The following is a 23408-nucleotide window of genomic DNA, read 5'->3' on the forward strand; positions in this document are numbered from 1 at the left end:
TGAACATATTCAGAGATTATAAAATATGCTGTAGAATCCATAAAATCTCATTGGGGAAGGTGTAACATTGTTTGTGGTGGCAGAAAGGTTGTAATCCATGGGGCTATTTATGACTGAAAGTCTGAATATATTAAACGAATTAATTAAGAATGGAGGAGAGGGTAGCTATTCAAGAAGTCTGTGTAGTGTTTCCTTATTTAGACAGATTCTTTCTCCTGTATTAGGGTCTACTTAAGGACTGTTTATATGTTCTAATTCTTTGTTACATGAAAATGGCCAGGAAATAATTTAAGTGAGGAAAAATATAGGATAAAAAGAGTATAAAGACCTTTTTGGTATCTTTGACACTGTCCAGCAATCCATGAAAAGTATATAAATTCCCTTTTGATGGAATTTGATAGGCCCTAGTTGTAAGTCCTGTAGCACTGATATATGAATTTCTTTTTGTTTGTTTGTTTGTTTGTTTTGTTTTTGTTTTTTAATTTTATTTTATTTAACTTTACAATATTGTATTGGCTTTGCCGTATATCAAAATGAATCTGCCACAGGTATACATGTGTTCCCCATCCTGAACCCTCTTCCCTCCTCCTTCCCCATACCATCCCTCTGGGTCGTCCCAGTGCACCAGCCCCAAGCATCCAGAATTTCTTTAATTCATTCAAATAAGAGTTGTTAAAGTAAATATGGAATCTATGTGAAAGAAAGTTATATTTTGGTTTCAGTTATTTAATTTCATGATGGAGGGACTTCCCTGGTGGTCCAGTGGCTAAGACTCTGAGCTCCCAATGCAGGGGACCTTGCTTTGATCCCCGGTCAGGGAATCTAAAGCCCACATGCCTCAATTAAGAGTTGCATGCCACTACTAGAGATACCACCTGCAGCAACTAATGATCTTGCGTGCTGAAACTTAAGACCCAGTGCAGCCAAATAAGTTTTAATTAAAAATAAATAAATTTCATGATGGAGATGAAATGATCATCGTATCTTTTTAAAAATAATGTTACTAATATTTTTATTATCTAATCGTGCATTTGGGTAATTATAAACAGATTAATCTCTCAGTTTTCATTTTACTCTTTTTCAGCTACCTTGACAAGCTATTCTGAAAACATGGAACGCACAAAATATGTTGGGGAAAGCAGTAAAGACTTAGGATCTGGAGGAAACCTAAAGCCTTGGCAGTCTCAAAAATCCAGCATGGATTCCTGTTTGTATCGAGTAGATGAAAACATGACGGCATCCACCTACAGTCTGAATAAGATACCAGAGAGGAATTTGGAAACCGTTTTATCACAATCAGTACAGTCTATTCCTCTTTATCTTATGCCACGGCCAAACTCAGTAGCAGGTAAGTTTTATTTTTTTAAATCACCATTTTACTGGCATATGTACTGAAATGAAGATTAATTCTGCTCTTACAATATTTAAATTTTCCGTTTATTTTCCTCAACTAAGCTATTATTTTGTGTTTGGGTAATATACTTGGGTATATCTTTTTGAACCTGGGGAAAGGTTCATGTTCCTTAAGTGACATTTTAATTCTGCTTCCAAAATACAGTTGTAAAATAAAAACATGCATAAAATCAAAAAGGAGCTTCCCGGGTGGTGCTAGTGATAAAGAACCCGCTTGCCAGTGCAGGAGACATAAGAGACTCAGATTCAATCCCTGGGTCTGGAAGATCCCCTGGAGAAGGGCATGGCAACCTACTCCAGTATCCTTGTCTGGAGAATCCCATGGACAGAGGAGCCCAGAGGGCTTCTCTCCAGAGGGTTGCAGAGTTGGACATAACTGAAGTGATTTAGCACCCAAAATCTAAAAGAGAACCCATAAAGTATATTGTCAGTCTCTTCAAAGTCTTTTCTCACATCAGAAGTCTTTTGAAGGATTTAAATCTGAGATTTTAGGTTTTAAAAACTTTGGTTTTAAAAATATAATGTGGGAATTCCATGGGGTCCAGTGGTTAGAATTTCACACTTTCGCTGCCGAAGGCTCAAGTGTGATTCCTGGTCGGGGAACTAAGATTCCACAAGCTGTGCAGTGCAGCAAAAAAAAATAAAAAACGTTATTAAATTGAAGCATATTTCAGTAGAATTTACATTATCAGAAATCATCTCCTATAGTTTGAGAGTGTGGCAGGCAGGCAGCAAGAATTAACTTCCCCATTCAAATAGCTAGGTATTTTCGCAGTACTCTGGCTGTATTATCAAAGTAGCATCACCAGGTGCCTACATTGCCTGAGAATAACTCAGACACCACTAGCAGTCTCAGTCATAAGGGGGTGATACAGAAAATAAGTGGCTGGAATATGAAGCTGTTTTTCTTTAGCAGCTGTTCAGAACTACGTCAGGGGATCATTTGAACCCCACTAAGTTGCTGTCTAATAATTGAGACCAAGACTTTTGCAGAACAGTCAGGCACTCTGACATTATCAAAATGAACCATCATATCCGGACGTGGTCCAGACTACAAAGTCAAAGTTACATTTGTCTCTCTTACTTACCTGATGAGTGCCTAGATAGGTTTATCTCACTGACACAAGAAAATAAAATACTTACTGTAGGCAAGAGCTCCTAGTTTCCAGATGAAATTGTTTGTTATGCAGATGATAATGTGATGCTTCTTGACTTCCCCATCTCCCTTCTGAACCTTTTCTAAGCCACTACTCTGTTCCATCCTCTGGGAGACCATCAGCATCTGTCATCAGATGTGATTATGAGGAGAATGGCTCATCCAGAACATCAGTGACTGTGGAAGATGTTAATGCTCATTTCTCAAAGAGTATTCACTTCTATATAATGACAAAATTTTCTCTCCTAGGTTATTTTAAATACGGTGATCCCCAACTGTGATGTCATTTTAGAATCCTAGAATGCTATATAACTTATGAGAAATTGCTAGGTAAATTCAGTCTATCTGAAAGAGAAGCATTTAGATCCTTACATAACAATGGAAGCTAAAGCTACCAACCTTCGTGGTGCATCCCAGTTTACTTCCTAACTAAGCCGCAGTGACTCCTAGAGAATTCTGGCTCTGTTGAGAAGGGCCCTGAGCACTTCTTAGGAAACAGAAGTGTAAGCTTCTTGTGTTCTCTTTTGAGTTTACTGAAGAGACTATGAATTATTTCCCTTCTTGAGCATGAATGTCTGTTGAGATTCATTATTTTGCCCAAGACAAACACTAACATTTGTTGTTTAGTCGCTAAGTCGTGTCTGAGTCTTTTGTGACCCCGTGGACTGTAGCCTACCAGGCTCCTCTGTCCATGGGATTTCCAGGAAAGCAATACTGGAGTGGGTTGCTATTCCCTTTTCCAGGGGATCTTCCTGACCCAGGGATCAAACCCATGTCTCCTGCAAAGGCAGGCAGATTCCATACCACTGAGCCACCAGGGAAACCCAATACTAACTTCAGGTTTTACATAAGTTGCCCACATGTCCATCAACAGACTGGATGAATGGTGTACAACAAAGAAAAATAATGTACTACCACTGCAGACACCATCATGGAGAGTGCATACTGAATGAAGTATATATATTTATATAAAGTTCAGAAAAACAGCCAAAGCTATGGCACTTCTATGGTGAAAAACTAAAGTAGTGGTTACCTTTGGTGGGAATATCAATTAAGGAAGCCTTCTCTATATTGATCTGAATGGTGGTTGCCTTGGTGTATACACAGATAAAAATTTATTGAGCTAAACATATAAGATTTATGTACTTTATGTATGTAAACTATACCTCAACCTAAAAATAAATAAAGTATATGTTTAGATTCTTGTCTTTCTAAAAGGGTTTTCCCTTGTCTTTGGTTTAGAAATAGCAGTCCTAGGTGACATAACTAGATCTTTGAAAACATACCTATTTTTTAGTGCTGATTAAAAATATTCAGATAATTTCAACAACTGGTTGATTTACTTAAAGCTATCAGAAGTTTGTTTCTTTTTATTGCAAATAGTCAGAGAAGGCAATGGCACCCCACTCCAGTACTCTTGCCTGGAAAATCCCATGGATGGAGGAGCCTGGTGGGCTGCAGTCCATGGGGTCGCTAAGAGTTGGATACGACTGAGCGACTTCACTTTCACTTTTCACTTTCATGCATTGGAGAAGGAAATGGGAACCCACTCCAGTGTTCTTGCCTGGAGAATCCCAGGGACGGGGGAGCTTAGTGGGCTGCCGTCTATGGGGTTGCACAGAGTGCGACTGAAGTGACTTAGCAGTAGCAGTAGCATTGCAAATAGTATTCCATTGTATACCTATAGCTCCTTTTATCTGTCCATCCGCAGTTGATGGACATTGAGGGTTTGTTTTTTTTTGTTTTTTTTTTAGGTATTCTGAATACTGCTGCTATGAACATTTTAGTGCAAGTCTTTGAGTAGATACATGTTTTCACTTCTCTTGAATAGACATCTAGGATTGGAATTGCTAGATCATAGGGTAAATTTATGTTTAACTTGTAAAGAAACTGCCAAAGTGTTTTCCAAAGTGTCTGCGCCGCCCACAGTGTCTGAGGGTTCCTGTTTCTGTGCCTCCTCTCTGCCGTTTGGTATTGTCTTACCTCTTATCATGGTTATTCTAGCAGATGTGAAATACTGTCTTGTTGTGGTTTTAATTTGCATTTTCCTAGTGACTAATGATGGTGAGCTTAATTTTGTGTGCTTTTTAGCTATTCATATATCTTCTTCGGTAAAATATCTCTTTTTTTAATGGGTCCTCTGTCTCCCTGTTATTGAGTTGTAAGAATTTGTTGTATATTCTGTATACAGATCTTTATCAAGAGATATGTTTGCAACATATTTTCACTCCGTTGCTTATCGTTTTGTTTTCTTACTGGTATATTTTGAAACATAAAACTTTTTAAATTCTTTATTCCTTTTTTGAAGTATAGTTGATTTACAGTGTTTCTGGTGTACAGCAAAAGTATTTCAGTTATACATATATATTTGTATACATTATTTTTCAGATTCTTTTCCATCATAGGTTATTACAAGATACTTAATATAGTCCCCTGTGCTATACAGTGGGTCCTTATTGGTTATCTGTTTTTTATATAATAGTGCCTATCTGTTTATCCCAAGTTTCAAATTTTTCCTTCCCCCCCTTTTCCCTTTGGTAACCATAAGTTCGTTTCTATATCTGTAAGCCTGTTTCTGTTTTGCAAATAAGTTCATTTGTATCACTTTTTAGATTCCACATGTAAGTAGTAGCATATGGTACTTGTCTTTCTCTGACTTCACTTAGTGTGATCATCTCTAGGTCCTTTCGTGTTACTGCAGTGGCATTATTTCATTCTTTTCTATAGCTGAGTAATAGTCCATTGTGTGTGTATACCACATCTTTTTTACCCTTTTATCTGAAACACAAAAATTTTGATGACATCAGTTTATCTGATTTTTCTTTTTTGGTGCCTTTTTTTAAATCACTTTAATAGATAGGAAACTGTTTATATCAGATATCATAACAGTGATTTTTCTTAGTTATTGGGGTTTATTTTAATTTGGATATTGAAAATTATTTACTTACATACTTAAATGTTGTCTCCTATCTTCATTTCTGTCTCCCCTTCCCCATGTTAAAACATAAATGAAAGGGATAATATTAGTCTAAATTGTTATTCCTATAAACCTTGATTATTATGTTTTCATCTATCACAATGGTCATCTCATAACACTGGCTTTTCTGGCTAGCAGAGATTTTCCGGTTCTTAAGCTAATCATGCTTCTTCAATAGCTCTGTCCTGGGATTAGGATTAGAATAGGGTTTATACTGTCAGAGTAACATTTACTGTGTTGAACAAGATACTTCATTAGAGAATTATTTCTTGTCAGTATTGAATGTAATTCAAACTGACCACTAGTAACCTACAAGGCAAATCATAGGTCAGAAGTAGTTTGTATTGGGTTGTTTTCTCTATCTGGAAACCATGGTTTCACGTCCTCACACAGGGAGGAAGGTAAACCACATTTCTCAGGATTTCTCAGTTATTTTCAAATCTTAATAGGTTATACATTGAAAGTGTTTCCAGAATGTAGAAAGACAAAATTACTTTCACCTGCTAACTATTGGATGTGTGTAAATATTTGATAAGATCAGAGTTTCCAGTAGTTTATGTGATTAGATTTCTAAATCTGTTTTTGAAGTAAATTTTCTTAGCTCAGGAGGGTCCTCTCTTCTCATTTTAGCTCTAGAGATACATGTTTTGGACTTCCCCCGTGGCCCAGTGCGTAAACAATCTCCCTGCAAAGCAGGAGATGCAGGTTCGATCCCTGGGTCGGAGATACCCTGGAGGAGGAAATGACAACCCACTCTAGTATTCTTGCCTGAAAAGTCCCATGGAGGGAGGAGCCTGGCAGGCTACAGTCCATAAGGGTCACAAAGAGTCAGACATGACTGAGCAGCTAAGCACACAAAGCGAACACATGTTTTCCTTTACTTTCTAACATGTACATAGACGTGGTTCCCCAAAGTGGGGGAAGATCAGATGCTCAAATCTCCTAGGTGAACAGGAATAATTGAGGATTTCAAATACGAGATGACCTTGAAATAGGGGGAAATGTTAGTATATTATACTTACTAAATTGTTCTAAGCATATGAATGAGATGGGGGTGATGAATGCCAATAATAAAATACTTTTTCTCAAACCCAGCTTTTAAATTTCCCTTCTTGTTTAAACTTTATCTCAGTGTGACTGATGTAATTATTTATTTTAGAGATTTAATGATGAATAATGATATGAAAATACCATTTGCATCACTTAAAAAAAACCTAGGGGATTAATTGTTTGATCGGTCCTTGCTGTGTTATAGACTTCTCGCTTCGGGAAGCAAAACATCCTCTTTAGCGTGAGCTTTATGGCATCTCTGTAAGACCACATCTGTCAGGACCAGGAAATTGTCAAAGAATTTATTTGAGGCTAATGCAGGATTGAACTCTAAAGAATAAAACTGTTATTCGTAAGATTCTTGAATTTGAAAGGAATTGGAAAGGATTTGAGGCTTTTATAACACTTTTATTTGCAGGGAATAGAGTCAGCATGTATAAAATGCTGTGGTGGACTTTCCTAGAGTCTGACGGTTATGACTCTGCACTTTAATGCAGGGGACACAGGTGTAATCCCTGGGAGGGAAACTTAAGATCCCATATTTTTTTAAGTAAAAAATACTTTAAAAACACATGTATGCCTGTGGCGGATTCATTTTGATATTTAGCAAAACTAATACAATTATGTAAAGTTTAAAAATAAAAAAAAAAAAAAAAAAACCATAGCCACTTACAGTTTTAAACAGAAAAAGATAGATAAACCACTTTAAGAATGTCCTTGATGACACAATAAAAAATTTTTTAATGTTTATGGTGATTTTTTTAAAAAAATATTTTTGGAGATTTTCAACTCACTACAACATAAATTGAAGAAATATAGGTAATAAAAATTTTTGAGTAATCATGTCCTTTTTATTAATTACTAAAGTAGGTCTGATTAAATAAATATATTGCTCAATTAGATTTAGCTATATACTTTTAGAAACATAAAGATTCTTAAACAAGTGAAGTCTGAAGTTAATGTACCAATTAAAAGTTTCATATGCCACGTATGAAGATAGTACTATTGATAGTACTATTTAGTGAAAACAAAAACTCTTAACTTGAATAATGAAGTGATAAAAGGTGAGTTTTGACAGTCTAGCATTAAGGCTTGGGTTTTTCCTGGAGCAACTCAGTTTTCTGAATATAAATTTAGATATTTATGCAACTTTAAATTAAAATTCTAAAATAGGAAAAAATAAAAACTGTCTTTTATTGTTTTCAAAATGTAAATCGCTATTAACATTTATTTTTAAACCTGTTGTGTTGGAAGGAGGTAGAGAACTCTTGTGGATTTGTGGTTGCATGGCAGAAATTATCAGAGTAGGCTGTCTGTGATCATCCTTGATGTCTTAAAATGAGATTGGCAATGAATTGGAGGAATATGGGAAGCAGGAGATGTTCACTTACAACAGCTGTCCTCAGTGCTTTGTGTGAAAATAAAAGAGTATCATGGAAACATCCAACAACAGAAGTCAGTTAAAATATAAACTCTCACCATCAACTTCTTAATGTTTGGAGCTGCACATTTTCCTAAGGAAAGGATCTTAAAAATCAGGTAAATGCCAAATGGGAATCTGGGGAATTTAAATGAATCCAGTCAGAAACTGGTGGCTCAGATGGTAGAGAATCCGCCTGCAACACAGGAGACCAGGGTTCAATCCCTGGGTTGGGAAGACCCCCTAGAGAAAAGAATGGTTACCCATTCCAGTATTCATGCCTGGAGAATTCCGTGGAGAGAGGAGTCTGGCAGGCTGCAGTTCATGGGGTCGCAGAGTCGGACACAACTGAGTGACTAACACTTTCGTTTTCAATCAGAAACTGTAATAAAGATTTTTACCCAAAAAAAAAAAAAAAAACAGAAACAGGCTTTTCCACAGTCAGAATGTTGGCTTTATGAATCAGTGGTGTTGGGACAGCAGAGCGGCCTCTTGCCAGGCTGTAGCAAACATAAAGTATCATTCCAGGCTCCTGCTCGGGTCAGCCAGAACGGCAGTTATGCTACTAAAATGCGTTTGTGTAAGTGGCAACTGATATAAGAAGAAACGATTTAAACTGATTCCAAACTCTATAACAGAGAGTTGCCTCTGGAATGTCTTGTACCAAATGTTGTCTGCTGGATTTTTTTCCTGCCCACTTGTGTATTAAATTCAAGAAGTTTGTCAGTTAATTGTTCTGTCAGTGAGTCAGCTGTTCCAATCTGATGAAATCCCAGGAAAATATATGCTCCCTTTTCCACTTCCCTCTTCCTTCTCTGAAAATAAGGCCTTCCTTTAAGTGACATAGATTTTTATGGGCTTACTTTTTAAAAGCATTTTCTCTTTACATAAAATTTTTTATTGTTAATTTGTTTTTCTTCTTTTGTCAATTCACTTCAGCTAATCTAATTATCTTTTTTTTTTTAAGCATCAACATATATACACTACGATGTGTAATATAGATAGCTAATGGAAGCTGCTGTATAACACAGGGAGCTCAGCTCCGTGCCCTCTGACAACCTGGAGGGATGGGGGGTGGGAGGAGGGGGTTTGAGGGAGGCTCAAGAGGGAGGGAACATGTATACTTATAGCTGATTCACACTGTTATACAGCAGAAACCAACACAATATTGTAAAGCAATTATCCCTCCAGTTAAAAACAAAAAAAAAACACCTAATTATCTTATATTTGTATCTGTATATGTTCATTACATATTATAGTACTAATTTAATTTGACAAAAGTATCTCGAAAGAAATCACCAGGACAATTTCACAGTAAAAGTGGCTCTATGAAGTGGGCATATGTATGTCCCCATAGATCTATCACCAGTGTTCATGTAGAATGATGATGTGCAAGGTACCGTTGCTGCCAGCCTCCTTCATCCTTAGCTTTCAGATAACCTAGGGAGACAAAGCTGAATTTGTTATTCATTGATTGTTTAAGTATAGCCAAAATGCAAATGTGTCTGTTAAACACAATCATTTAGTCATTAGACTAGCACTTATATATGCCAGGCACTCTTCAAAGCACTTGAAAATTATCAATAAACAAAACAAAGATTCTCACCTTCATGGAACTTGCATTCTCACCAGGGAAAGTAAAATAAACATAAATAAGTAATTTATATAGTACAATAGAAAGTGATATGTGTTCTAGAAAAAAGGAAAAGGTCAGCAGTTCCTGAAGGAAGATAGTATGAACATCATTGGAGCCAAGCATGTTAGCACAGTGATGTCTGCTCAACATTAAGCAGAGCGGTGAGGGAGGTGAGGACAGAGCCAGACAGATCTCTAAATCCGAGTAGGACTAGCCTGGAACTTAATTCTGTATGGAGCATTATTGCAGGGCTCTGAATTTAGGAATGGAGTTATCGAAGATGAATCAGACATTGCCTTCTTATCCTCAGGAACTCACTGTAATCTAGGAAGAGAAGACAGACATGTAAACAATAAGCTGAATAACACAAGTTCTAATTAGCCATATATGTATGTGATTGCTGAAAGGGAGAAGCAGTTAATTCTGACTAAGGCAGCTATCAAGGAAACAGAAAAAGGGTAGCCTGAGCAAGTTCTGACAATAAGTGAAATATTTGACAATGTGTGACAGAGACTTTTTCTCAGAAAGTGGCTTGCAAATGGAAAAGATTACTGTGCTGTGACTGTGCTGAAGAATACAGCTCTGTACAGTTAGTGAAACAAGGGCCACAGCACACAGTCTCCTGGCTGATCTTCCCAATATTTGTCTCACATGCCTCTAAATACTGTATTTGAAGGGCAAGAATTTTGAAGATGATTTAGCAGAAAGAAACAAAGTAAGACTAAGGAGAATAGTAAGGAAAAAAGACAGTAAAGAAATTATTTGGGATTATTTGATCAAATAGTGATGGATTCAGAGGCCAGCAAAAAAAAAAAAAAAGATACTAATTGCTAAAATAAGAAAAGCATTGAATGTTTTAATAGACTTCAGTCAGTTTACTTTCAGTCACTCAGCCATGTCCGATTCTTGCAACCCTATGGACTGCAGCATGCCAGGCCTCCCTGTCCGTCACCAACTCCAAGTTTATTCAGTCCATTGAGTCGGTGATGCCATCCAACCATCTCATCCTCTGTCGTCCCCTTCTCCTCCTGCCTTCAATCTTTCCCAGCATCAGAGTCTTTTCAAATGAGTTAGCTGTTCAGATCAGGTAGCCAAAGTATTGGAGTTTCAGCTTCAACATCAGTCCTTCCAATGAATATTCAAGAACTGATTTCCTTAATAGACTTGGGTAACCATAACTCAGTTGCAGTCCAGATTAAAACAATAGTTTCCCATTGGTTTCAGGATCTCGGCCCTGGATCAGGACTTCAGAGCTATTGTGCTTAATATTGAATATCTCTGCTTTTCCTTAGTTCAGTTTGCCTGTGAGTATTTGGACTTGTAAGGGAATGAACTGTTATTCAGCTCAGTGATTACAGTATTTTTTCTTTTTCTTCTAATGTCTTGTGTCTGAATTGAGAAATGTGCTCAATATGTTTTACTACTTTTTTTGTTTTGTGAAAAAAAAAGCAATAGAACAACTGATATTTATTTTCTAGGAATTACTGAGGTAAAGCCTAGTTTAATAAAACTTAAGTTCACACTAATATTTATATTTTACAAAAGCTGCCAATAACTCATCAGTGAATTTAAGAAATTGAACATGTAGAACGAAAGCTATGCCAAAAGATTTTCTAATACAAAGTAATTAAAATGGATTATGTAACTGTTACTTAGTTTAAATCTAAACTCCCTGTATAGATCTCCTGTAATTTAAAAGATTCATAAATAGATATAATGTATAAAAAGAAGAGATTTTATGTTTTTAACAAAACTTTTTGCTATACTCCATGTTACGTGTTTCTATTATCATTCTGCCTACTATCAATGAAATACACATTATCTTTTTATTAAAACATGTCAAATCATTTTAGTGTGTTAGCACCCCAGTCGGGGTAGTGTCATTGTGCCTGGCATTTTTAAATAAGAGATTAGATAGTTATCTGTTCTGGATAGTTTGATTTTCAGAATGCATAAATCAAGATTATTTTTTATTCTTCTGATATCCTCTTCCCCCCTCTGGTATGTAATATGGTATTTGTCTTCCCTTTCTTGATTCGAGTTCCTTGGACTAACTTTCAGAGACTTTTATTTCTTTTTAAAAACTATATGTGTAATTCAGATAAATTCCTTTTGTCTGAGTTTCCAGTAGATCCAGGTAAATAAAACAGTTGCAGTAATTGAAGAGTGAAGGGGACACGTCTCTTGCACTTGTTTTTGCATTCTTTTCTCTCTTCCTCTCCCTCTCTTCGATTTTCTCCATCTTTTCTTTTTTCAGCTCATGGAACACTTTTTAGCTCTCTGTGTGCCACTTTACATAACCCACTTTCTTGTTGTTTGCGTCCTGCCTTGTTTGGGTATGTGGACAGTGCTTCACTGGGACTCAGCAGTCAAGAGGGATCTCAGTGTGCTTCTGCTCCCCTACTCTCTATAAAACCGGCAACAAAGCCCGTGAGAACAAAGCCTGGCGCATAGAAGGCCCTCAGTAAATCACCGTCGTGGAGTTACTGAACTATCCCCCAGCGCACCCTACATAGTTGGCAACAGACTGAATGAACAGTTATTTAAAACATACATTTTTTACAATTTTATTTATTTAGGCTGTGCAGGGTCTTCGCTGCAGCGTGGGCTGTGCTGAGCAGGGGCTTCTCTCGCTGCTCAGCGCTAACGCTGGGGCACACGGGCTTCAGTAGTTGCGGCTTCCGGGCTCTAGGGCACAGGCTCAATAGTTGTGCTGCACGGGCTCGTTGCTCCATGGCATGTGGGGTCTTCCCAGACCAGGGAGTGAACCCGTGTCCCCTGCATTGGCAGGCAAATTCTTAACCACTGGACCACCAGGGAAGTCCTAAACAACCATTTTCTGACTGAAGTTTGGTGTTTTGTTTTGTTTTGTTTTGTTTTTTAAAAAAAACTTGTCTTCAGCACTTCCTGATTCTTGATTTCTTCACTTTTCTCTTCACTTTTCTCTTCGTTATGAGTGGACCCAACAACTCTTGAGTGTATAGCAGTGGCATTACATTCCCACTCTCTTCTACCATTTTCTCTCTTTTGTGGCTAGGTTAGGGGTTAAAAGATTTACAGATGCAATGGGAAGCCATTATTACTTGATTATCTTCAGAGAGCAACAACATGTTTTTTGGAATTCATGGACATTGGCGGTTCCCTAAATGCTAACATTTCCATAACATCTTACCGGGGGGGGGGGGGGGTGGCGGGCGGGGGGCGGGGAACCTGAATGAACTTTTTTGGCCAGCCCAGTATGTCCAGTTCTCTGCTCATCGTCCCGGGTGTCCACCTTTCCATTATATACATACATATACACACATGTAAACATTGTTTTCATATTTCATTCTTTACCATGAAGGGAAAATGTCAAAGATAGAGTTTCGTGATTCTTTTACAACTTAATATAATCTGGAACAGATCTCTTCACTGATGGTGTTTACACAAATGGGTTTGTGACCCAAAAGAAGCAAACACTAATCATCTGTGCTGTCAGGTAATGTGTTTGCCAGCCCGTTGGAAGTATTCTCCATAAACTCAGGCATTTGATAGTGAAGAAGGAGCTGCAGACAACTCTTGACATGTTTCTCTGGCCCGTATTTCAGACATTGATGAGGACTTTGAGTTGAGCAAATTCTCGGTAAAGTGTCTGCTCTCATTCCAAAGTTTGGAGATACAGACTAACTGAAAGTTTTCTAAACTTCTGTCTTCTGACCAAGCTCTTCTGTCTTATCAGCCACAAGCTCTGCCCACTTGGAGGACCTCGCTTACCTGGATGAACAGAGACATACCCCTTTGAGAACTTCTCTTCGAATGCCAAGACAGAGCATGGCCGGTGCTCGCACGCAACAGGATTTAAGAGGTTAGAACCACAGAAGGGCATTGCATGGGGATACCCAGGGGAAAATGGAAATGGGTGGTAGGCAAAAAGTTCCTTTAGTTCCAATTTTCACACTTACGTAAGCCTCCCTTAAGATGTGAGCATGTCACCAGTTCACTCTGCTGTCTCTAGAGAGAAAGATGAACATAAATATGTTGTAATCATCATAGAAAGGCAGTGGGATTACCAACAGTTGGAAGCACTGATTCCTTGAAATTCTGAAAGAAAGCAAGTGGAAAGGGCTGGTATTGATGGGGAAAGTCTTTTAAGGTCTTGGATCTTAGAAGTAATTATTGATCAATTTCAGCCCTCACCCTATTTCAGGTGAATTTGATGCTGTTATGTGTTTCATTAAAGAATGCATCTCATTTACAGTCTAGTGGCCATTTCTAGTTAAATAAAATACTTTGATTTTCTTAGAATTTTAGTGCCTCTAGTCCTGTTCTGGCAGCATGTAAACAACTTATCCTTTCCCACTCAGATCCCTTCTTTACGCTCTTTGTGCTTCTACAGTCAGGCACCTGAGCTTTTTGAAGACTTTCATTTCGTTAAAACCACAGTCTAGTTGAGAAGCCTGTTATTGGTATCTCTGCTTGTGCCTCTTGTTTGCACAAATGAACCAATCTGTGATAGCCTTTAACAAACGGTCTCGCTTTTTCTCATATCTAGTAATCCATAGCTCTGCTACATCAGGTGCAGCTTATTTTATCTTTAGCCTGTCTTCATCTTCGCTCTGTTCTCCTCACCCCATCCCATGCTTTGCTACCATATGCATAGTTCACACAAGAAGGGACTCAAAAAACACATACCTGCTGTCCATTCTGGAAGTCATTATGCTGATGGTTTTTCATTGATGGCTAGGCAACTATGAGCATGAAGTAATTGGTTGTGTTGCTACAGTTACCATACCTGTCATCAACAGTGGTGAGTTGATACCCTCATTCATGGTTTTAGTTCCCAATCTTGTCCATCCTGCTTTTCATCATTTCTTCAGTTAGCCACATACTAGTTGCTTATCCCAGAAAGTGGAGTTACGTCAAGTACTATTTTGATGCTGGTAGATTATGTCCAAAGCCTGAATAAATTTAATCAAAGAGCAAATAAATTATTTGTGCCAAGGCCAAAATGCATGGCTATAATAAAGAAGATTGGCTACAAATGTTAATCTTATCTAGACCTTCAGATTTGATTGAAAATCTGCCACATTAGCATAACCTTACATTACATTCTGAAAAACATACTGATATTGTTGATAATATTTTCTCTTTTGCTAGTCATTAAATAATGGGTTTGACACTACATCAAAAACAAAATTAATGACGTATTTTTTGTATAATGCAGCTGTGTATTTTTTGGTAGTGTACTTTAAAATTTTTTTCTAATTGGAGGATAATTGCTTCACAATGTTGTATTAGTTTCTGCTGTAAAACAAAGTGCATCAGCTGTGTACATACACATATATACCCTCCCTCTAGAGCCTCCCTACTACCTTCCCCACCCCACCCCCATCCCACTCCTCTAGGTCATCAAGAGCGCTGAGCTGAGTTCTCCGTGCTGCACAGCAGTTTCCCGCTAGCGTCTGTTTTACAGATGGTTCAGCTGTGTGTTTTTGAGACCTCTTCATGTTGGGCTCCACTGATACTTGATGGCACATGTCTGCTTTTAGTATCTAAAGATTTAGTAAGATCTTTGACAAATACACTCTGGTGAGTTTGATGTTTACACATAGATGTCAGCTGTGTAAAGAATACAACAAAAATCTTTTCCATTTCACTGAGCTTCAGCCTAAAGTGCATCCAAAGATTTTTTCCAAAACGTACCTAAATCTTTAGGAAGCTCTCCACCTGAATAATGCATTCCTCACAAAACTAATATCCTGTCCCTTGCAGATAGGGTTTCAACTTACTGTTTACATTCATACTTAAAGATGGAGTTTGTCCATTGTAGGGAAAGAGCAAATCAGCCAAGATGGCGTGGTCAGTCTCCCTCGCCCCACACCCTCTCGCTCTCGCCCCATATTTTGTGAATAATGATATGTAACAGCTAAGATCACTTATAGCACTGCACACGCACATCACAAGGTACTCGCTTGACCACAGGCCACGTATGTTCTGTAAGCAAATATAAGCTCCACCTGAAAAAGTCTTTGTGGCTGCATTATGGTGGTGAGGCTGCGTTAAGGCTGTGTCCACTGGGTCAACCACAAGAGGAGAGAATACAGCATTGTCTGCCGCTGCAGCTGCCGTGCCACTCAGGAGAGAATAAACGTGTTTGCAGTTCCTAGGACTCCTTGAGTTTTCTTCCAGCTTCCCTGCTCCCACCTTGCCTACCCTGGGCTCAGTGAACAGTGTATACAGGGAGATACAGTGAGACACTTGGTGTAGTTGACAGGATCAGCGAGACATCCGTTGATGAAGATGCTGCGATATTATGATATTAGTGTTTCAGTTCCTTAAAGTTGTCTTTTCTTTCGCGTTTTAGCAGTCAAAGGTTGGAACATGCCATCCAGATGAGTGCATTAATCCATGAGATGAGTGTTTACTAAGAAGTATTTTGTCTTCTAAAATTAGTTTGTTAATTTAGAACTTTGAGGCCCTAGACAATAACCTTCCCTCAAAAACATGTTATCTTGATTACTGTTTACAAATGAACTCTGTAGCTTAGACATCGACAAGAAAGGAAAGCAAATGAGGACAGACTTCCTTGTGTTTCTGTAGACCTGTTTGGCAAGCCTTTATAACTTGTGATTGTTATATCGAAAACATTACATTTTATTATAGATATAGAATCATTGTTTTCATGGCATAATTTTAAAAAAACATGTCACGTCACATTTTCTAATTTTATTTAAAGGAACATACAAATTGCAGTTGTATTTCAGTTTTATATCTTTCCCTAACTCTGGTTATGATTGAAGTAAAGGAGCTTTACCCCCAAAAAGTAATAAAGTGATTGAAGACCTTTTTTAGTGTACATTAAGATATATCTTTCTGCATTAGAGATATATCTTTCTATATTTTAAAGTATAACTCAAACAAGTCCTGTTAGATAGTTTTTCAATCCCAGTTCTGGTTTTAAATGAACCTGAATCTTCACAGAAGATAGTTAATGGTCATGTACAATGTAGTATATCCAGTAGGTATTAAAATTATGAACAGATTTCAAGTATAGAGATTATCTGAAATAAAATCCCTTGAATACATGAAGAGGTGGCAAGCATTGGACACGTCATACAGGGGTCCCATACTAGTTTGTTTAGAGCAGTGATTCTCAAACTTTTTGGTCCCAGGAACTCTTTACACACTTAAATTATTGAGGACCCTACAAAGTTTGTGTTATGCCAGTTATACAAATTGATATTTGCCACATTAGAAATTAAAACTGAGAAATTGTTAAAATACTTGCTCTTTTTTTTTTAAATAGACCCATTGTGTGTTAACATCATGTAAGCACTGAAAAATTCCACCCTACCCTTGTGAGAGAACGAGAGTGGAAAAAGGCAAATAACCTCTTAGTATTATGAAAAAAGTGTTGCCTTTGTAGACCCCTAAAAGCGTCTTAAGAAGCCCCAGGGGTTCCAAGATCACACTTTAAGAAAAACGAATTTAGAGGATACCATTGTAATTGACAATTAGTTTTATGCCTTTAAGGATCACACAGTCTGTTTGCAGAAATCTGAAAAAGTGTAGTTTGAGAGTTGGTTAGAAGTTATTCATGGACATGGCTTAATAGTATAGGCATAGTTCATTTAGCAGTTACCTTAATAATAACTGCAGTTGTTTGACCATAATAATAGTCTTTTGACTGCTTGAAGCAAAAGTTGCTGGGATAATCCAGGAGCTACAGTTTGGATCTTCAAGTTGGGCATTAGTATTAACATTTGCTTCATTAGTTAAAAAAAAAAAAAACACCTTTTTTTTTTTCTTCACTTCTCAAGACAGCTGTTTTGAACAACTGTTCTAGCAAAATTTGTTTCCAGAGACCCAGCCCAACAATGAGAAGGAGGTCACATGAGTGCACTGGTCAGAGTCTTAGTTCAGCAAGTTAGTAGTTTCCTAGCTGGCAACCATCCAAGAGCTTGAACTCTAATGACAAAAGGGTTATAGTAGATTGTGTCCTAGTGCAGAGGATACAGCTGACCAACCTACTGCAGGTGCCTTTCGGGTCCCAAAGCCGGAATGTCCTTGACAGATACTAATTTGAAACCTTCAAGTGTTTAACTCAAGTCTTAAAAATTGTTTTGAGGGTCCACTTTTAATTTAATCACACTGTGTAAATGAGTTTCATGCTAGACCTGAAACTTCTCACTCTTTCTGACCATCCTAATGGAATCTCTTTTTACCCAGAAAAAGACGGAAACTAAGTTTGCTGTCCAGTAAAAGGAAAGAAGAGGGTGTTGGTTTTTATGGATAAATGTTGTAAATCGTATGATGGAATATATAAATGGAACCAGGGGCGTTAAAATACGCAGAGCATACCATAGCATAATGACTTTGAATAGTGGTAGCTACTTGGGGTAAATTAATAACAGATTATTAATGATAAAATGCTGGAAACTGCCTGATATGAAATCACACTGTTGTGCTTAAAGAGATTATACGTTCCTTATTAAAATTTCATTTCTCGATATGTGTTGGTTTCCTTAGGACTTTTACTAAATCCCATTACATAAATAGCCATTCACAGGCATTAGATTTAGGTAATAGCAGCTTTAATAGATACTAGGTTGGCGGGCGTATATGCAAATGATAGTCTTGACTCACTGGCAGAACTGATGTGAAACTGACCCTGCCACAGTTAACTTGGCTTTGTCAAAGCAAAGAATTGAATTTTTATCAAATAAAATCAGTGCTTCATGCCATTTGTGAGTCCCTTCCTTTTCCAAAACAATGACTCCTTTCTAAAGATGACTAAGATGTATGTCATGAAGCTAATGAGCTTGCATTAAACCACTGAGTCACACATCCCTGAGGTTGCTTAGTCATCTTCATCATTGCCTGGCTTGCTCTCACATTTACAAGGGGATATTTCCATCAGTCTTTTCTGTCTCACTGTTCATTGTTTTATTTTTACAAGATTAAATTTCTTTCTTTTTAGGTAAATTGAAAATCCAGAAATAAAGTTGCATGCGCATAACTGCCTATATATAAATATTGGAGTAGGTTGTAGGTTTTGGTTTATGAGGTGATACTCTCACCCCTAGCCAGCTCTTTTGCATAGTACCCTAAAATTTGAAAATGCAGTGCTCAAACTGGATATCTTTGAATGTCTGCTAGAAAAGGATTTATACATTTTGGAGTAGTCAAAATGTAATTTTTTAAAACAAATCACTACTTGTTAAAGTAGCTAGAGACAGGCCCACAGGTCTGGTTTTTATGTAAACCAGCTTTAGTTGGTAAGTTTAATCTTAAAATTTGAAAGCATGAACAGTGGCTAATATACACCAAAGTTCCCCCAGAAAGACCTGAAAAGAAAGAATTAACCTTTGAGAGAGAGAAGAGTCTATAAGCCATTTAATCTTCTAACAGGCATGGATCAACCTCTTGCATTAAATAACACAACTCTTAAAGAAAGGCTGTGGAGTAACATGAAAGAAATTCTAATCATGATAATTAATTCTGCAGGAATAAATCACTGAAAATATTTTTAAATGCCTTAAGTGCAATAAAGAAAAATAAATAACCATTAAGCCGTTTTTATGTTTTGATCTAAATTAGATTTAAAGGATGGCTTCCCAGTTAATCTTTCTATTTATTTTCTCCAAAAGTGACTAAATCTTATTAAAGTTACCATAATGCCAGGAAATTCATTTAGGTAACACTTTATAAAACATTTTTGATTCAGTAAAATGATCTTAAGCGTTCCAACCTTGCAGTATGTAATAAAATATTTTTTATGGAATAACTTCCCCAGATAGTAATAAAATATAGCACTGGAGAATTTCCTTTGTAGGTCATAGCTATTTCATCACTGAGTGTTCAGTCTAAAAATGTTTAATCTTAAATTTCAAGTAATTAGTCAGTTCTTATTCTCCAGTAAATATCTTACCTTCAAGACCAACAATCTAATAACAAAAAACATACTTTTTATCAGATGTTTCACATTTTAAAATCTTTACTGTTTTTATATTTTTCCTACATCTTGAGGTATTAAATGTGAGGAAACATGTAAAAAGTGGCAACATTAGGGAGAGTTGGATTTTCCCTATTTCTTTAACTGTTTTTCAAAGATCATTGTTCCCTTCCTGAAAATTCCACTCAGTAATGACTCCAAAGTTTTTCTCAACAAATGTTCTTCTCTAAGACCAATGTCTGAAAGCTGAAATTTAATATTCAAGTTATTTAAACACTCAAAGTATTATTTCCCAGAGTAAAGTAAGCCTTTTACCTTTTTTATCCTCACAGTAATAGAATACAATAGACTTCCCAAAACACTAAGACAAATGCTGAGAATAGGAAACTTTTAAATAGATAACAAATGATAGCTTACATTTATTGGGGTTCTTATTCTTTACAGGCACAGCACTAAGAGTTTTAAACATGTTATTTAATCCTCATAACTCTTTGATGCCAGTGGTAGCCGTAAGGGAATTGGGACTTAAGGAGGTTTATAACTTGCTTAGAGTTACAAAGTCTAGTCATTGCCAGTGCGAGGATTCATTTCATATCTGGTAGACTCTGGAGCCTGTGCTCTTAATCACAATGCTATCTTATATCAGAGACAATATAATATAAAAATCTTTACTATAATAATAGCAATACAATAGCTTATTGTGCTTAGTTCAGTACACTGGGGTGTTAGGAATGGGAAACAGTTCTGTATAAACACTAATTGCCAGATGGTGGTTGCCAAGGCCTGCAGGGAATGGAAAATGGGCAGTTCTGTTCAATGGGCATGAGAAGTTTGAGTCACAGAAGATAAAAAGTTTCTAGGAATCTGCTGTACAACATTGTGCTTATTGTTAATCATCTCATATGATTCAATTCAGTTCAGTTCAGTCGCTCAGTCGTGTCCGACTCTTTGCGACCCCATGAATCACAGCACGCCAGGCCTCCCTGTCCATCACCAACTCCCAGAGTTCACTCAGACTCACGTCCATCGAGTCAGTGATGCCATCCAGCCATCTCATCCTCTGTCATCCCCTTTTCCTCCTGCCCCCAATCCCTCCCAGCATCAGAGTCTTTTCCAATGAGTAACTCTTTGCATAAGGTGGCCAAAGTACTGGAGTTTCAGCTTCAGCATCATTCCCTCCAAAGAAATCCCAGGGCTGATCTTCAGAATGGACTGGTTGGATCTCCTTGCAGTCCAAGGGACTCTCAAGAGTCTTCTCCAACACCACAGTTCAAAAGCATCAATTGGCCATCAAATATCTTTTTTAGTGAAGTGTCTGTTCAGATATCTAGTCTACTTTTGCATTGGGTGGTTTCTTTTCTTACTAGTGACTTTTGAGAGTTTGTTACATAATTTGGATACCAGTCCTTTATCAGATGTGTGCTTCCCTTGTGGCTCAGTGAGGAAAGAATCTGCCTGCGATGCAGGAGACCTGGGTTCCATCCCTGGTTGAGAAGATCCCCTGGAGAAGGAAATGCCTGGAGAAGGCAACCCACTCCGTATTCTTGCCTGGAGAATCCCATGGACAGAGGAGCCTGGCAGGCTACAGTCCCTGGGGTCACAAGAGTCAAACATGACTTAGCAACTAAACCAGCCACCACCACTTTGCAAATATGTTTTTCCAGTTTATGGCTTGTTTTTTCATTGTCTTAACAGTATCTTTTGAAACAGAGGTTTTTAGAAGTTCAGCTTATGAATTTTTGTCTTTGATGGATTGTTCTGGCGTTGTATCTAAGATTTCTTTGGCAAACCAAAAGTCACAAATACTTTCTCCTATATTTTCTTCTAGACATTTTACAGTTTTATGTTTAGGTGATTGATTGATTTTGAGTTAATTTTATATGTGGTACATTGTAGGTATCAGAGTTTTTGGTTTTTCTTTTTGGCACATAGATTTCTAATTGTTCTAACATCCTTCATTGCAGAGACTGTTCTACTGAATTCCTTTTGCACCTTTATACTGTCAAAAATCAGTCATCCATATATGTATGGATCTGTTTCCAGACTACTTCTGTTCCATTAATCTTTGTCTATTTTGATGCTAATACCATACCTCTGGGCTTCCCTGGTGGCTCAGTTGGTAGAGCGTCTGCCTACAATGCAGGAGACCTGGGTTCGATCCCTGGGTCGGGAAGATCCTCTGGAGAAGGAAATGGCAACCCACTCCAGTACTCTTGCCTGGAAAATCCCATGGACGGAGGAGCCTGGCAGGCTACAGTCTATGGGGTCGCAAAGAGTCAGACATGACTGAGCAACTTCACTTTCACTTTCACCACACCTCTTGATTACTATAACTTGATAATAAAGCTTAAAATTGGGATTGTTAACCCTTCACTGTTACTATTTATTTTCAGGGCTTTTCTAGGTTCTTTGTATTTCCCTGTGAAACTTGTAAATTTCTACCTAAAACGTCCGCGGGAATTTTGACAGGGACTGCATTGGATCTGTAGATCAATTTGGGGAAAACTGACTTTTTATCAATGTTGAATGTTCCAATGCATGAACATAATGTGTCTCTCTATTCATTTAGGTCTTCCTTAACTTCTCTCAGAAATGTTTTGTCATTGTACAGATGTTGAAAATATTTTGTTATATTTATCTTTCAGTATTTTGTATTTCTTACGCTATTAAAAATAGTATTGCTTTTGTTCTGATTTCTAATTGTCCATTGCTAATCAACAATTATATAGAAGTACTATTGATTTTTTTTGTATATTGTTCCTGTATCCTGAAATCTTGCTAAAATCACTTGTTATTTCTTATGGCTTTTTTATAGACTCTATAGGCTTTTCTGCAGAGATAATCATGTTGTTTGCAAATAAAGATAGTTTTATTTCTTCCTTTTTCTTTTTCTTGCCTTATTACTCTGACTAGAACTAGTACAATGTTGAATAGAAGCAAAGAGAGCAGAAATCCTTGCCTTATTCTGATCTTTGGGAGACAGCATTCAGTTTCTCACTCTAGGTTTTCAATAGATGCACTTTACTTTGTTAATGTAGTAAGTTACATTGATTTTTCAAATGTTAAGCCAACTTTGAACTCCAAGTATAAAATCCACTTGATCATGACATATATTTTTTTATATTGGCCTCAATTTACTATAATTTTGTATATGTTTTTTGCATCCGTGTTCATGAGATATATTGGTTTGTAGTTTTCTTGCAATATCTTTGGCTTTAATATCATAGTAATGAGAAGGTAGTCTCTCTTTAGGTTTATAAAGAGTTTGTGTAAAGTAGATATTATTTCTTCCTTAAATTATTGGTAGAATTTGTTCATGAAACCATTAAGTTCTGGAGTTTTCATTATGGGGAGATTTTAGCTGTCAATTCAAATATTTTATTAGATATACATTATTCAGGCTATGTGTTTCTTTTTTAGAGGGTTTCACTAGTTTGTGTCTTTCAAGAAATGTGTCTCTTTTATATAATCTGTTGAAATTTATTGGTGTAAAGTTGTTCATAGTATCCCCTTACCCTTCTAATCTTTAGTCATTTTGCCCATCATTTTTTATTCTCTTCTTACTGGTATTGTATGTCTTCTCTCTTTCCTTATTAGTCTACTTAGAGGCTTATTGGTTTTATTAAGCTTCTTGTGATCTTTTATTTTCATTAATTTTTTCTGTTGTTTTTCTGTTTATTATTTTGTTTATTTCCACTCTAATTTTTATTGTTTCCTTCTGCTTAACTTTGGGATTTTTTTCCTTTATTTTCTAATTTGCTGAGGTAAAAGATGAGGTCATTGACATAGACTTTTCTTCTATCCTAACATAGGCATTTTAAT

The 23408-nt window shown here is 37.0% G+C and overlaps 1 protein-coding gene and 1 non-coding gene across 7 annotated transcripts in view; both read left to right on the top strand.

Moving 5' to 3' along the window:
• TANC2 (tetratricopeptide repeat, ankyrin repeat and coiled-coil containing 2) overlaps positions 1–23408 on the top strand; it is a 365204-nt gene that overhangs the window by 237190 nt on the left and 104606 nt on the right. For all 6 annotated transcript variants that reach the window (XM_061392283.1, XM_061392284.1, XM_061392285.1 and 3 more), the window contains 2 exons: positions 1085–1348; positions 13371–13496. In XM_061392283.1, coding sequence (XP_061248267.1) covers positions 1085–1348; positions 13371–13496 — 390 coding nt within the window. The remainder of the gene's footprint in view (positions 1–1084; positions 1349–13370; positions 13497–23408) is intronic.
• TRNAC-ACA (transfer RNA cysteine (anticodon ACA)) lies at positions 21688–21759 on the top strand. Its single transcript has one exon. It is a non-coding gene; the product is annotated as a tRNA-Cys (tRNA).

The sequence above is a fragment of the Bos javanicus genome, chromosome 19, assembly GCF_032452875.1.
Source record: "Bos javanicus breed banteng chromosome 19, ARS-OSU_banteng_1.0, whole genome shotgun sequence".
Classification (NCBI taxonomy): domain Eukaryota; kingdom Metazoa; phylum Chordata; class Mammalia; order Artiodactyla; family Bovidae; genus Bos; species Bos javanicus.